General features: G+C 44.2%; 1 protein-coding gene across 3 annotated transcripts in view; it reads left to right on the top strand.

Annotated features, from left to right (window-relative positions):
• The window catches only part of GOLGA1 (golgin A1), a 234,675-nt gene that overhangs the window by 89,461 nt on the left and 130,109 nt on the right, over nucleotides 1-15,105 (top strand). For all 3 annotated transcript variants that reach the window (XM_069241738.1, XM_069241739.1, XM_069241737.1), the window contains 2 exons: nucleotides 1,720-1,872; nucleotides 5,305-5,400. In XM_069241738.1, the coding sequence (XP_069097839.1) occupies nucleotides 1,720-1,872; nucleotides 5,305-5,400 (249 nt within the window). The remainder of the gene's footprint in view (nucleotides 1-1,719; nucleotides 1,873-5,304; nucleotides 5,401-15,105) is intronic.

The following is a 15,105-nucleotide window of genomic DNA, read 5'->3' as shown; positions in this document are numbered from 1 at the left end:
TTCATTTTAGTGGGCTCATTTCTAGTGGTTATGGTTTCTTCTGTTCCTACGTCCTACTTTGAGGGTACAAGAAATTAACATTTAGAAAATTTGTACCAGAGTAGTGGACTACCTTTTTAAATTTGTCACACTCTGTCGGGAATCATGAAACATCCGAAGAACCTATGGATTAGGTGTTCCCCATTATGAGCGTTTGGCAATGCCCCCCCTTAAATCTTTTTTGGATCTCATTAAACTGCAAGTCCTAATATATTAGATTTAGATATTAAAATACATGAGTATTGACTGTTACGCAAACTTGTGTATTGTTGTCATTTAAGGATGATGTAGACTTTAAAGTTCATTTTCTGTTTTTATCTCCAATTTATCAATGTCCTACCAATAAATGGCTGATTTAGGTACTCTGAAATAAAGTAGTTCAAACTTACATAATGCCTTTAGAATCAGCAAATCAGATACTTAATTGAACATGTTTTTGTTCACTGTAGAGTCTTGCATTCTGCAGGGTGCAGGTGAGACAAATTGTATTAGAATATACAGCAATCACTGTAATGTCACCAAGAGTGGACTTAGTTTTAGTTAAGTATTTTGATTAGACCCCATGTCTGTGTATTTCCATAGCAGCAGAATGTACTCATAAAGTTTGACTTGTGTAGAACCCCTAGGGTAGCTAATACAGGAAATACCTTGGTAAAATATGGAGAAAGAGCCATTTTGGCATGGGCAGCAAAAATGCTGGCTGGTATTCAGATTGTCAGTTTTTATCTTATGGAAAAAGACAGTTTCTAAAATTGGTTAAATAATTTATATTTTTAAATATTTTCTGATCTATTAATCACATGTGGACACTGCACTTTTATTTCATGTTGCACATATTGTTTTTATGGAAGCTTGATAGATTATGCAATCAAAAATAAAGATGTTCTTATTTTATCTTACCTCTTGAATCCCCACTGGTTGTATCCTTCAGACCCGTTCTTTACAAATTGCACTAGATTGCAATTGTATGTTGTATACCTATTACACTGGCTCCATATTGGGATGGGTTTCATGTTTAAAGTCTGGGGGTAAGTTGATAAGGCTGGCCCGTTTTCCTACAGGTGGATCTCTCACACTACTTGATCAATGTAATTGGGCCAATTTTTCTTCTTTTGTGTTCCATGTTTAGATTCATTAGTAAACTAATTTTGAAGCCCTCGGAAATTGCCAGTTTAGGAAAAGTCTCAACATTGCTATTGAGGAATCTGTTTGCCCCACGCTACTGCAGAAGGCTTGTGTGTGCTGTGGATGTACTTGATATATATCCAAAGCATCTTAATCTGATCTTTATCAGTCCTTGTTGGTAAACACAATGTAAGGCTTAAAATACTTCTCATGTACAGCATCTTTAAAAAATATCATTTAATATCAATTTGGTGTCTTGCACTTGGCACAGTAACTTTCTGTTTGGTTGACCGAGAGGGCTCATTTATGTTTGTAGTTGTATGGATGATGAAAATTAAATTTGTAGATGTTAATAATGTGTTATTATATGGTGCTTAATTACTCGGTTTATTACTCTTTTTAATAGTACTGTGATCACTGATATCAGGGAGAGTGGAAAGCAGTGTTGGGATTGAAATGTCTGCTTGTAGTTTGCGCCCATATTATTTGCTGGCTCCTGGCTGGTTAGTTACATTCATAAGCTAATCCTTCATTCTTGACTTTCATGTTTTCAAGAAATCTGACCTAGAATCGGAAAGCAGCAGACTCCAGCAGCAGATTTCCACAATCAAGCATCAATGTGCTGAGAAAGTTAACCGGCTTGAAACTCAGATAACTGCCTTGGAAACTGCCAGAGAGATTGACAAAACAGCTGCGCAACACAAGATCGTAAGTTCAGAAAGCCTTTGCAGAATATGGTATCTCTGGTGCCAACTTGGAATCCCTGCTTTATTGCACTTAGACCCCAAAGTTTGTTTTCCTTTTTAGCAGTAAAAACTATGAAGAATACTTGTGTGGGCTGAAACCAAAGTAAATAAAATAATATTTTTCCGAAAAGGACTTCTGGAAAGGGCTTAAGATCCAATTGTTCATAAGAAACCCAGGTGAAGGGCATCCTGCAATTGTTAATCCGTGTAAAAGGGAAGTCACACTCTGAGCGGCCATGACATATGCTGATTCATTCTCTTCTGTGGGCTCCTTCTCCCCGGTTACTGTCCGTGAAACAGGTCTTTGTGAATCTTTCAAAACCCTGCTAGTGCTATGGTGGCATGGGAAATAACTTTAAGAAATACTGTCTTGTAATATTGATTGTATAAAAGGGTGCTACACATATACACCACAAATAGGTGCAAAATTAAATTAACATCATAGTAATCACTGCAAGGTAATCGTCTTTTTTGCTTGAAGTATGTGCTCCACCAGAAATTTATTAAAGCCCCGAAAGGTAACCTATTTTCAACTTCAAGCATGTGTCACATCAGAAGTATGAATTACTTTATACCTGCTGACATTTAACAGGGTGTTGTAAGAGCATTTTGCCAGATGGTTTACCATTTGTAATCTTGTGCCACTAATTTCAGCTATTTCTGTTTTATGCTGTCTAATTAGTCTGCATCTGTAAATGGACAAATTACCTTTGACGACTGAGCCAAATGGGCCACTTGTTTCTACTATTTGGGCTTGATCAAATTATGCCTTTCTTATGCAATTTGAAGTTTAACCCTTAACCCCCTTTGAGAGTATCTAATATTGCTACATTTCGATGTGGTGGTTTTATGAACCTTTTTGCTCACTCTGTAGTTTGTTCCAGATTCGTCCTGAATGGCTATTTATAGTATTAGTTGAGCAGAGTAGTTTAGATTCATTATTGATTTCTCATGACGAGGCTTGGAGATGCTTGGACCAGTGTGTGATATACAGTCAATTATCTCTAACCCCATAAAATATAATGCATCAGAATGCATTATCCATGACTTGCAAAATGTTGTGATGAAAGCTTAATGTAAAATATTGCATGTTTTGTGTTTGTGATTTCACTAATCCTAGTGAAGGTAGCTATGGATTCATGTTAATTTTTATGGTAATATTTCTGAGCTCTAACATCCATTAGAGACTTGCAGCAGACTGTAAGATTCCACAGATTTGCCAATAACCGCACTACTCTTGATTTTAACACATACCTTCTTTTGATATATCGACTGCTATGAGCTTCTCCTTCATCTGCCTGTAAGTATGTGTTCTGTCTTAAAATGGAGCTGAGGTGCTATGGCTTGGTGATGCCGTAGCATGTGAAATTGTAGAGGTAACTTTGCAGCTTCAGGCAGGGCCTTAGACAGTTTTGGTAAAGAAGTGAAAATGATGTTCCAGAAACACTAGCTTTGTGCATGAAGAGCTCCTCCAATCTGGTTGGATTTTACTTGGCAAGCGGTTGTGGAACGCAAAGACTGGGTCTCTTGACTGCTTTTACTGTCTGAAGATGTTTGTAATGTAGCTGGTGGCGAATTCGCTTTATACTCGTCTAGTTTAGTGGAAGAGGTGGCTATGTGCTTGGAATGTTGTAGGCTGAAAGTGTACTCTGTTGAGAGTTTCCGTCTTCTTTCAAGTTTTAAGCATCTTTGTAGGGAGCTGAGTGTAGTTAGTATTGTAGTTGTCCAGGAGAGAAGTTCCTCCTGGTGTTACCAGGAGGTTTTTTGTTTTAATATGTTTATATCTAGAGAGTTATTCCTGAGGTGTTTCCTTTAGGAGGAATAAAGGTAGGTAGGGAATATGCTTTTTCTTTTTTCAAACTCCTTTTTTCAGGTGCACATTATTTTATTTTAAATTGGGCAGAATTAACTAGCTAATAATACAAATGGTTGTCTCTGAGGCATCAGAGTGTCATGACAGAAGGTTTCTGTTCTTAATGTAGAGCTTATTATCCAAACGTATTTGCCTCTGTATTGATTTAATAGTTCTTGGTTTTGCAACTGGTTAATGGTCCATTGGATAATGAAAAGCATCACAACGTTTAATGGAAAACACACTGACAGATGCTTTACAAAAATGTATTATAAATACATTGATCATTTGCTTTTACCAAGTGATGTTTGATATCAGAGAAGAGGTAGCTTGAGGTGACATTGGAAAACTGAAATGTGTTTTTTGTTGGGCTGGACTTTGATTAAAGAAGAAATCCTGATAATTTTAGAAAATTACTTAGAAACTTGCTGGATGAAAATCTTATCATAAAAAATTAATGACAGAAAAACTGCCACTCCTTGCTTTAAAAAATAAAACTGAGTCATTGGTTTTGTACATAGGATACTCAAAGAATTTCAGTGCTAGCGTATGTTTTTGACGGATGGATTGTGGTTGACGTCATATGACGAATACAGACAATTGTCACTGACTCAGTATTGAGGAACTGTGTACACTTGTTGTATGAAGGAAATACGACATTAAGCTATGTTGGTTAGCTCCTGGATTTAAGAGGAGGATTTTAAAAACGGGGAAGGGGTGGAATATCTTTCATTACAAATGCAGGGCATTGCACAAATGTGTATCCTAAAGATAGAATGAGCAAGAACTGTATTGGGAGAGTTGAGATATGCCAAGTAGGTAGAGGATACCATAACTTCTAGGTGTGGTTTGATTGTGGTGGGAGAGGGTTTAGAGTGAAGTTCAGTGACCATTGCCTATATTCGCCCATTTTATTAATTGCGTCGGAGGCAAGGGTAGTGAGTTTAAATTGGGTCTGTATGCTTTTAGCTACAGGACATAAGGATGATTTGATGTCAGCATAGCTGCCAGGTTTCTCAGGTTCATGAGTGATGTGCCGCTCCAGTCCTGGTTTTTAGGTCATGCCTACCAGATTACACAAGCTCTCTGTTGGTAAAAAGACATATTGTCCGCTTACAGTGGGCTTAGTGCTCCCCCTTTGATTGGCTTTACTGACACTATTGTTGCATGATTTTCATTAGTTAGCTTGTATAGGCTTTCCTTCCTCTACTTACGTTTGTCCCTCCCCTGGAGCATGGATGCATTACTTGTATCCTTCCACTGCTTGCTTTTGAAGCTTTACTTCTTTTAACTGCAGTTCTCAAAATTCTGCAGTGATACTTCTAAGGCTTATGTGTTATGAAATAATGCAAGCCCTGAAATTGCATCTTAAATCATAAATTCGCTCAAACTTTGGAAGATATTGTTTTGGTAAAGATTCTATGCATCATAACAGTGTCAAAAGTCCATGTCTGCATGAAAAAAAGAGGAATATGTGTGTGCTTGAGGAGTTGTCACTAAACATAATACACATTGCTCATATAATTATGTCCTCCCTTTCAGAGCCAACTGGAACAGGAAAATGAAGACCTTAAAGAAATGAAATATGAATGTGAAAATTCTTTAAAGAAGCATGAGGCGGAACACAGCAGGTTAAAGGTATTTATTACGTTGTCATGGTTTCCATCATTTGCCCTAATAAATTGTAAATCGGGCACCACTTTAAGTTCCCTGAGGTTTAGCTGATTAGGACATTTTGTGTGATTTTGTTTACCAAGGAAAGACTAGAAACCATAGGGAAATGTGAACATCTATTTCTCCACATAGGTACAACTTTAAAGTTTTTACTGTACCAGTGTCTTTGGGAATAATGACCATTTCCCTTACTCCTGTTTATTCAGTAGCTCCATTTCAGAAACGGCTTGATCCTTAGAACTTAGCTAATATACTGATTTCTGATAGAGACTTATAACCACAGATTCCTCACCTTTTTAATTTCCCAGGCATCAGACAGGATCTGGAAATTTTGAGCATTACCTCTGCATGTCCTACTCCAAAATTACGTGCCGGGTGTGTATAGGCGCCACTCCTGTGCGCTGATGTTTGTTCCTTTCTTCCAACACAACCCGAAGCGGATCCAGACCTACCTTTCGTCTCTGAGAGAACTCTACAACCCAAAAAATGTCAGTGTGCAAGAGAAATTTCACCTCCCAAGATGACAGGATTCAAACCCTGTAAGGCTTTTTGCAAAGACACAAGATGTCTGTGACTGATTCTCATTACATTTGCCTGAGGTGTTTGCGGATGAGCCACAATTTTAAGACCTGCAGTGTTTTCACAGCGATGAACCTGAAAGCCATACAAGACCATACAGTGAAACTATGTCGCCAAGCACTGGAAAAGTTTGTGACAAGACTGATCCAGGTAAAAAGGGTCTGGTGCGATAGTCGCAGGAGTCAGTCCCAAAGTCAGTTTTTGGGCATTTCAAAGAAAAAACACAATAAATCCAAGTGGGGCTCCCCCTTCTCTCCACTCACATACTCCTGAGATACCCCCACAGTACAGGTCACAATCAAATTCTTGACAAATGTACTCTAGCCAGGGCAAACATTCACTGAGCCCACCCAGCCCTTCAGTGAGTCGCTTACAGATACCCTTTTGGGGGCTTGGGGCCAAACCTTGTTCTCACCCCCTGGTCAGTTGCCAGATTGTGAGACTCCACCACCCTGCCTCCAATGGCCCTGTATTTTTCTCTCAGCTCCCATTCCCTGAAAGCTTGGTGATGCAGACATCTACAAGTCAGACTCACCTGAATACTTTCCTGACTACTGCCTCAATGAGGAGTCCAAACATGCCAAGATCGTTGAGAAGAGGTTATTTCCCTCCAGATAGGCCCTCAGGTCTGTAAATGCCAGCTGCCCCCTAGGCTGCTATTCCCATGCTGGTTGGGATTCGGCGGCTTATGCCGTACAAGGAGTCCCGGAAGATCTCTGACCTGTCCTAACACAAGCCATTCAGGAGAGGCATGATGCTGCAAGTTTTTTCTGGCTTGGAGGGATAGGCCATTGGTGCCAGCATCACCACTCTGTCATGCCTGGCTGCGGCCAACTGTTTTTTCAGGTGATGTCCATTCGTCCCTCATGTGCATGCCTTTGACAGGAGTCTCCTTTACAGGGACTAAGCTGATTCCACAGCACACTCCCTGGGCGTATCTGCCTGCCTTGTAGGGCGCATCAGTCTTTTACCATACCTTTTGTGGCTTCAGCAGAGGTTCTCCATACCATCAGCCAATTATTCTCCTGCAAAGTGTACATCTGTGTCACTGCCAAAACGCCCATGCGGTCCGGGTCAGCGAGCCTCTCAGAACACTGCTCCCAACAGCCCCACCTGCCAAACCCTTTCACCGTGCCCTTAGGGGAGCACAGCCACCTGGTTGGAGAAAGGATAAGCCGAGTCTAGCTTAATTGGCATACCATCACCTCAAACAGCTGGGTCCTGCAGATAGTCAGGTAGATTGCCACTCTGCCACACATTCTACCATCCTCAGTGAGACTGACTGATGGCTATGTGTCCATCCTACAGTAGGAAATACAAGCCCTTTGACCAAAAGTGCTATTGAGATGGTGCCGGTGCCATAACTAAGTTGTGGTTGTTATTCCTCCTACTTTCTGGTGCTGTTTTGGACCTGCACACTCTTCACGCCTTACTCTGGAAGTAAAAATTAAAGGTGCTCACACTGGCCCAGTTTTTGACTGCCCTGGACAAGTGGTTTAGACCTGCAAGACCCATATTTCCATATTCCTGCCAGCAGGCTCATCTGTGCTTTTTGCAGTTCGTAGTAGGACAAGAACATTTTCAGTTTGCTGTGCTCCCTGTTCGTCTCACCAGGGTCCCCTCAGGTGTTCACAAAAGGTATGGCAGTGGTTACAGCGGTCTTTACGTAGTAGTACAGTTGTATGGATTCAAAAGCACAATACCTCCACTAAGAAAGTCCTACATAATGTCAAAGACAGCACAAGAAATTTGGTGTTGAGCAACTTACAAGACTCATTGGGGAATTGTAGGAAAGTGTCCCTTTTTGACATGGTTTACCCCTACATTTTGCACCTGGTAATTGGTGCAGATTTTAACTGAAAGTGCACTAGGTTCCTGCTAACCAGGTCCCCAGTGCCAGATCTGTTTCCCCAGAACAGTACAATTGTTCCCCAATTGGCAATACCTTTGGCCCCTCTGTAAGTCTCCAGTAAATGGTACCCCTGGTACAAAAGAGGGCCCCCAAAGGCTGCAGCATGTATTGTGCCACCCTCGAGGACCTCTGACCAAGCACATGACAAGCTGTCATTGCAGGCTGCGTGTCTTGGTGCAGCTAAAAGTGAAAACACGACGTGGCACACAGCCTGTGTGCCATGTTCCCTAACATTGCATGCAATATAGATAAGTCACTCCTACAGCAGGCCTTACAGCCCTAAGGCAGCGTGCATTATATTATGTATGAGGGCATATGTTCAATGACTCCACTATGTTTTTGTCGATGTTCAGATGTAATGAGTGGTCAGGGAAGCTATTTTAAGTACAAGTGCTGGACACTGGTCAATACAACTTCCCCAGCTGCATGATGGCCTCGCTGAAAATAAGGATGTTGTGTATCAGACATCTCGTATTATTAATAAACCCTCACTGATGCTAATGATAGATTTATTAATAGATGCACGTAGAGGGCACCTTAGAGGTGCCCCTGAAAACCCTACCAGTTACCTGTGTGCTGGCTGAGAAGTTTTAACTGGCCTGCCACCACCAGACACGTTTCTGACCAGCATGAGTAAGAGTCTTTGCTTTTGGGTGGACAAAAACGAAGCCTGCTCTGGCAGGGCTGTTAGCACACCACTCCCGACAAGATGACCTGTAAATCTCACTTCCAAGGCAAGTGGGGGGGGGGGTTCAAAGAAGCCCACTGCCCTTGATATGTAGGTCTGACTTCCATCAAAGGAGAGGATGCCGACACCCCCTGCTCCAGGGCCCATTTGGCACCTGGATAGACGGCAACATTAGTAGTCAGGGAGGCGTGCACAGCCGTCAGGTCAGTTTCACAGCAAAGGTGAGCTGTGGACACACCATTTAGAAATCTGCCATGTTGGTATTGGCAGATCTAGGTACTCTGGGACAGGGTTATGCCCACCTCTGCCAGGAAGTGCTCATATAGGGGATGTATTAAACCCAGGGATAAGTATTCCATTGGCTACTACCCTACAATCCCCGAATGACCCCTAAATTCAGTACTTAGGTGAGGCCCTGGCACCAGGCAATCAGATCCCGCTGATGTGAAGAAGGAGGAAACTCCAGAGATGCAAAAACCAGAACTGAAGACCAGTGACGGACTTGGTGCCTACCCTGCCAGCCACCCTGCTTCGACAATCGTGCCAAAGTCGCCTCGTCCTCCTGCTGATGAAACTTCCAAAAGCTCGGGAAGACTGGCAGTCTTCACCCCAGCACAAAGGAACGCCTGTGGAGTAGCAGAGCTGATCCTTTGCATCTTTGCTGGCACCCAAGAACTACTGAAGAGGACTCTGGATTGCCAAAACCGCTGCCATACAGCACCACTGCACCTGAGCCTCTCAGCCCATGTTGAAGTGGGCCAACAGTGCCAACTTGTTCCCCAGCCTCTCCAGAGTCAAAGCCCATCATGGGTTCTTCCCTGCAACCTTCACACTGACTCCTGCAGCCCCTCCTCAACCGTGACCACCTCCAATGACGATAGCCTGATTGTCCACTGCACCCCTGCACCTGGATTCCCTGGACTGAGGAGAAGAGGACACTGGGGTGTCTGCATCCCCCAGGCTTGTGACACTTGAGCCCACCTTTTGGTTCACCTGGACTGGTTCCCCCAGTCCACGTCTGCTGCCTGTTTCTGTGGGCCCCCTCCACCACGACTGCCACCAGTGACAGACACCCGACTGTCCAAAAACCCTCTCTTCCCGGACACCCTGGACCAAGGAGAAGAGGGCCATTGGTGTTCCTACGTCCACAAACATTGCAAGAATTGAGCCCACTTGGTTGCTCACCCTGACTTGACTCCCAGTCCGAACCTGCAGCCTCTTTTCAACTGGACCAATCCCATTTGACTAACATTGAGCTCCCAATACCGCACTACACCTACACCCAGCCGCCCGGTATGACCTGTAGGTGTGGCCTTGACCCTTGCTCAATTCTTACCTTAAGTCCAGGAGATTAGTTCCATAAGTCACTGTACTATATCTGTTTGCCATATTTGTTCTTCCTCCATAGGATAACATGGCAGCTTCCAAGAATTACACTTAGTGTTGGCTCTTCTAACCTGTAAAGATTTATTTTGCAAAACGTACTTACTTGATCGTAAGGTGCCAAAACATTTATAAAGATACTTGTTATTTTTGTAACTTGGTGTTGATCTCCTAATTGAGTTGTGTCTCATTTACTGACTGTGGGTGTATTTGCAGATGTCTAAATCTCCTCTCTGATAAGCCTAAGGCTGCTCGACCACACTACCCCCTAAAAAGAGCACCTTGGGTTTGATAGCGTAATCCCGGTCACCTGGTAAGGGAACCCCTGGTCTCTTTACACAGTAAATCTAATTTTGGTATACCATAAAAAAGAGCTAACTTCTTACAGGCATTCCACCTACTGGGGAGGGGGTGAATGGCACAGCAGACATCCTAACCAGGTTGCCTGCTTTTCTCAGAAATGAGTGTTAGAGCATAGTATGGTAAAAGGCATTTTCGCACAAGAGGGAGCGTCCAAATTTTACCTTTTTGCTTTGAATGAGAATGCAAAAAGCAAAACTGTGAGTTTAGATGCGTGCAGCCACAGACTAATGGGAATGGACACTGTCTTTTGATTGATACAGAATATTTTCTCTTAAAACTATGAGATGCCACAGGCCAGCAACAAGAACAGAATGTCACACATTATGTAAACATTAGTTCGATGGCATCTGTCGCTGTAGATACGCATGTTCTGCAATAGCTCGCCATCTGGTGTTGGGCCGGAGTGTTACAAGTTGTTTTTCTTCGAAGAAGTCTTTCGAGTCACGGGACCGAGTGACTCCTCCTTTTGTCTCCATTGCGCATGGGCGTCGACTCCATCTTCGATTGTTTTTTTTCCGCCATCGGGTTCGGACGTGTTCCTGTCGCTCCGAGTTTCGGAACAGAAAAAATAGTTAATTTCGGAAGATTTTCGTCGGTATTGTTGCGTTCGGGATCGGCGTACTTACATTCAACACCGCATCGAAGATCGAAGAGCTCCGGTGCCCTTCGGGGTAGTTTTTCGATCCTCCGTCGGGGCCTGGTCGGCCTGACCGCGTGCTGAGGAACGCCGATGGAACGGACCCCTTTCCGTTTCTGCCCCAAATGCCACAATAAATACCCCTACACAGACCAACACTTGGTCTGCAACCTGTGCCTGTCACCTGAGCACAGCGAAGACACCTGCGAGGCCTGTCGTGCGTTCCGGTCCCGAAAAACACTCCGAGACCGTCGAGCCAGAAGACTTCAAATGGCGTCCGCACCGACAGCCCGACGGGAGTTCGAGGAACAGGAAGAGGAAGGTACCTTCTCGATCCAAGACTCAGACTCCGAAGGATTCGACGATACACAAACCGTGAGTAAGACGTCGAAAACCACACAAAGAAACATTTACAAGGCCCAGGGGACGCCACTGCCACCAGGCCATGGCTCAACCCATAAAATCGGTGACCGACCGTCGGCACCGAAAAAGGCCCAAACGGTGCCGAGATCGTCCGACTACGGTCGAGACACCGGCACGCAGCCTTCTCGGGACCGAGAAAGTGCTGGAGACAAGCCTCGACACCGAGATGCCGGTGTGGACACGGCTCGACGCCCAGACAGCGGCACCGAAACAGATCGACGCCGAGAGGTTTCGGCCCCGAAAAGGAAAAAAGTCACCTCGGAGCCGAAAAAACACGCAGACAAAGTTTCGACGCCGAAACAAACTGCAAGCGACCCAGCTTCAGGCTCTTATACAGAAGAGCACTCGCTAACCTCCCAAATGCAGAAGCATAGGTTTGAGGAAGAGCTACAAGCAACTGATGCGGACCATACGCAAAAGCGTATCTTCATTCAGCAGGGGACAGGAAAAATAAGCACCCTTCCCCCCATTAGGAGAAAGAGAAGGTTGGAGTTCCAGACGGAACAAGCACCACAACCAAAAGTGGTGAAAAGAGTTACACCACCACCCTCTCCTCCGCCCGTGATTAACGTTTCACCAGCACAAACGCCATCACACTCCCCAGCTCACACCACCATGAGCCAGGGTGACCAAGACCAGGACGCATGGGACCTATACGACGCCCCAGTGTCAGATAACAGCCCAGAGGCATACCCTACAAAACCATCTCCACCAGAAGACAGCACCGCGTACTCTCAGGTGGTGGCTAGAGCAGCACAATTTCACAACGTAAGCCTCCACTCAGAACAGGTCGAGGATGATTTCTTGTTCAACACACTCTCCTCCACCCACAGCTCCTACCAAAGCCTGCCTATGCTCCCTGGTATGCTCCGGCACGCAAAAGACATATTTAAGGACCCGGTCAAAAGTAGGGCAATCACACCAAGGGTGGAAAAAAAGTATAAGCCGCCTCCTACGGACCCGGCTTTCATCACAACACAGCTGCCACCAGACTCTGTTGTTGTAGGAGCAGCTAGGAAAAGGGCCAACTCTCACACATCTGGAGATGCACCACCCCCAGATAAAGAAAGCCGCAAGTTTGATGCAGCTGGTAAACGAGTCGCAGCACAAGCTGCAAACCAGTGGCGCATCGCGAACTCCCAGGCACTACTTGCGCGCTATGACAGAGCCCACTGGGACGAGATGCAACATCTCATTGAACATCTGCCCAAAGACTTCCAAAATAGGGCAAAACAAGTGGTTGAGGAGGGACAGGCCATCTCCAACAACCAGATCCGCTCCTCCATGGACGCTGCAGATACAGCTGCACGGACAATTAATACATCTGTAACTATCAGAAGGCATGCATGGCTCCGAACGTCTGGATTTAAACCAGAGATTCAACAAGCAGTTCTCAATATGCCTTTTAATGAAAAAGAACTGTTCGGTCCAGAAGTGGACACAGCGATTGAGAAACTCAAAAAAGATACGGACACTGCCAAAGCCATGGGCGCACTCTACTCCCCGCAGAGCAGAGGGAATTACAGCTCATTCCGTAAAACGCCCTTTCGAGGGGGGTTTCGGGGTCAAAGCACACAAGCCAGCACCTCACAAGCCACACCGTCCAGTTACCAAGGACAGTATAGAGGAGGTTTTCGGGGACAATATAGAGGAGGGCAATTCCCTAGAAATAGAGGAAGATTCCAAAGCCCCAAAACCCCTACTACTAAACAGTGACTCACATGTCACTCACCCCCTCCACACAACACCAGTGGGGGGACGAATAGGTCATTATTACACAGCATGGGAGAAAATCACTACAGACACTTGGGTTCTAGCAATTATCCAACATGGTTACTGCATAGAATTTCTACAGTTCCCTCCAAACATACCACCAAAAGCACAAAATTTAACAACACACCATTCCAATCTCCTAGAGATAGAAGTGCAGGCACTATTGCAAAAGAATGCAATCGAATTAGTGCCAAACACACAAATAAACACAGGAGTTTACTCACTGTACTTTCTGATACCAAAGAAGGACAAAACACTGAGACCAATCCTAGACCTCAGAGTAGTCAACACTTTCATCAAATCAGACCACTTCCACATGGTCACACTACAAGAAGTATTGCCATTGCTAAAGCTGCACGACTACATGGCAACTTTAGACCTCAAGGATGCTTATTTCCATATACCAATACACCCATCGCACAGGAAATACCTAAGGTTTGTATTCAAAGGAATACATTACCAATTCAAGGTACTGCCTTTCGGATTAACAACCGCACCAAGAGTCTTTACCAAATGTCTAGCGGTAGTCGCTGCACACATCAGAAGGCAGCAAATACATGTGTTCCCATATCTAGACGACTGGCTAATCAAGGCCCATTCGTTAATAGAGTGCTCAAATCACACAAATCATATCATACAAACCCTCTTCAAACTAGGGTTCACCGTCAATTTCACAAAATCAAAAATTCTGCCACGCAAGGTACAACAATACCTGGGAGCCATAATAGACACATCAAAAGGAGTAGCCACTCCAAGTCCACAAAGAATTCAAAATTTCAACACCATCATACAACGCATGTATCCAACACAAAAAATACAAGCAAAGATGGTATTACAACTCCTAGGCATGATGTCATCATGCATAGCCATTGTCCCAAACGCAAGACTGCACATGAGGCCCTTACAACAATGCCTAGCATCACAGTGGTCTCAAGCACAGGGTCACCTTCTAGATCTGGTGTTAATAGACCGCCAAACTTACCTCTCGCTTCTGTGGTGGAACAACATAAATTTAAACAAGGGGCGGCCTTTCCAAGACCCAGTGCCACAATACGTAATAACAACAGATGCTTCCATGACAGGGTGGGGAGCACACCTCGATCAACACAGCATACAAGGACAATGGAACGTACATCAAACAAAACTGCATATCAATCACCTAGAACTTCTTGCAGTTTTTCAAGCACTAAAAGCTTTCCAACCAATAATAGTTCACAAATACATTCTCGTCAAAACAGACAACATGACAACAATGTATTATCTAAACAAGCAGGGAGGGACGCACTCCACGCAGTTAAGCCTGTTAGCACAAAAAATTTGGCATTGGGCAATTCACAACCAAATTCGCCTAATTGCACAGTTTATACCAGGGATACAAAATCAACTCGCAGACAATCTCTCTCGAGATCACCAACAGGTCCACGAATGGGAAATTCACCCCCAAATACTGAACACTTATTTCAAACTCTGGGGAACACCTCAGATAGACTTGTTTGCGACAAGGGAGAACGCAAAATGCCAAAACTTCGCATCCAGATACCCACACAAACAATCCCAAGGCAATGCCCTATGGATGAACTGGTCAGGGATATTTGCTTACGCTTTTCCTCCTCTCCCTCTCCTTCCTTACCTGGTAAACAAACTCAGTCAAAGCAAACTCAAACTCATATTGATAGCACCAACTTGGGCAAGGCAACCCTGGTACACAACGCTGCTAGACCTATCAGTGGTACCCTGCATCAAATTGCCCAACAGGCCAGATCTGTTGACACAGCACAACCAAAAGATCAGACACCCAGATCCAGCATCGCTGAATCTAGCAATCTGGCTCCTGAAATCCTAGAATTCGGGCACTTACAACTTACCCAAGAATGTATGGAAGTCATAAAACAAGCAAGAAGGCCATCCACC

The sequence above is a fragment of the Pleurodeles waltl genome, chromosome 6, assembly GCF_031143425.1.
Source record: "Pleurodeles waltl isolate 20211129_DDA chromosome 6, aPleWal1.hap1.20221129, whole genome shotgun sequence".
NCBI classification, from domain to species: domain Eukaryota; kingdom Metazoa; phylum Chordata; class Amphibia; order Caudata; family Salamandridae; genus Pleurodeles; species Pleurodeles waltl.
Note: the sequence above shows the minus strand (reverse complement) of the source record. Positions and strands in the feature narration are given on the sequence as shown.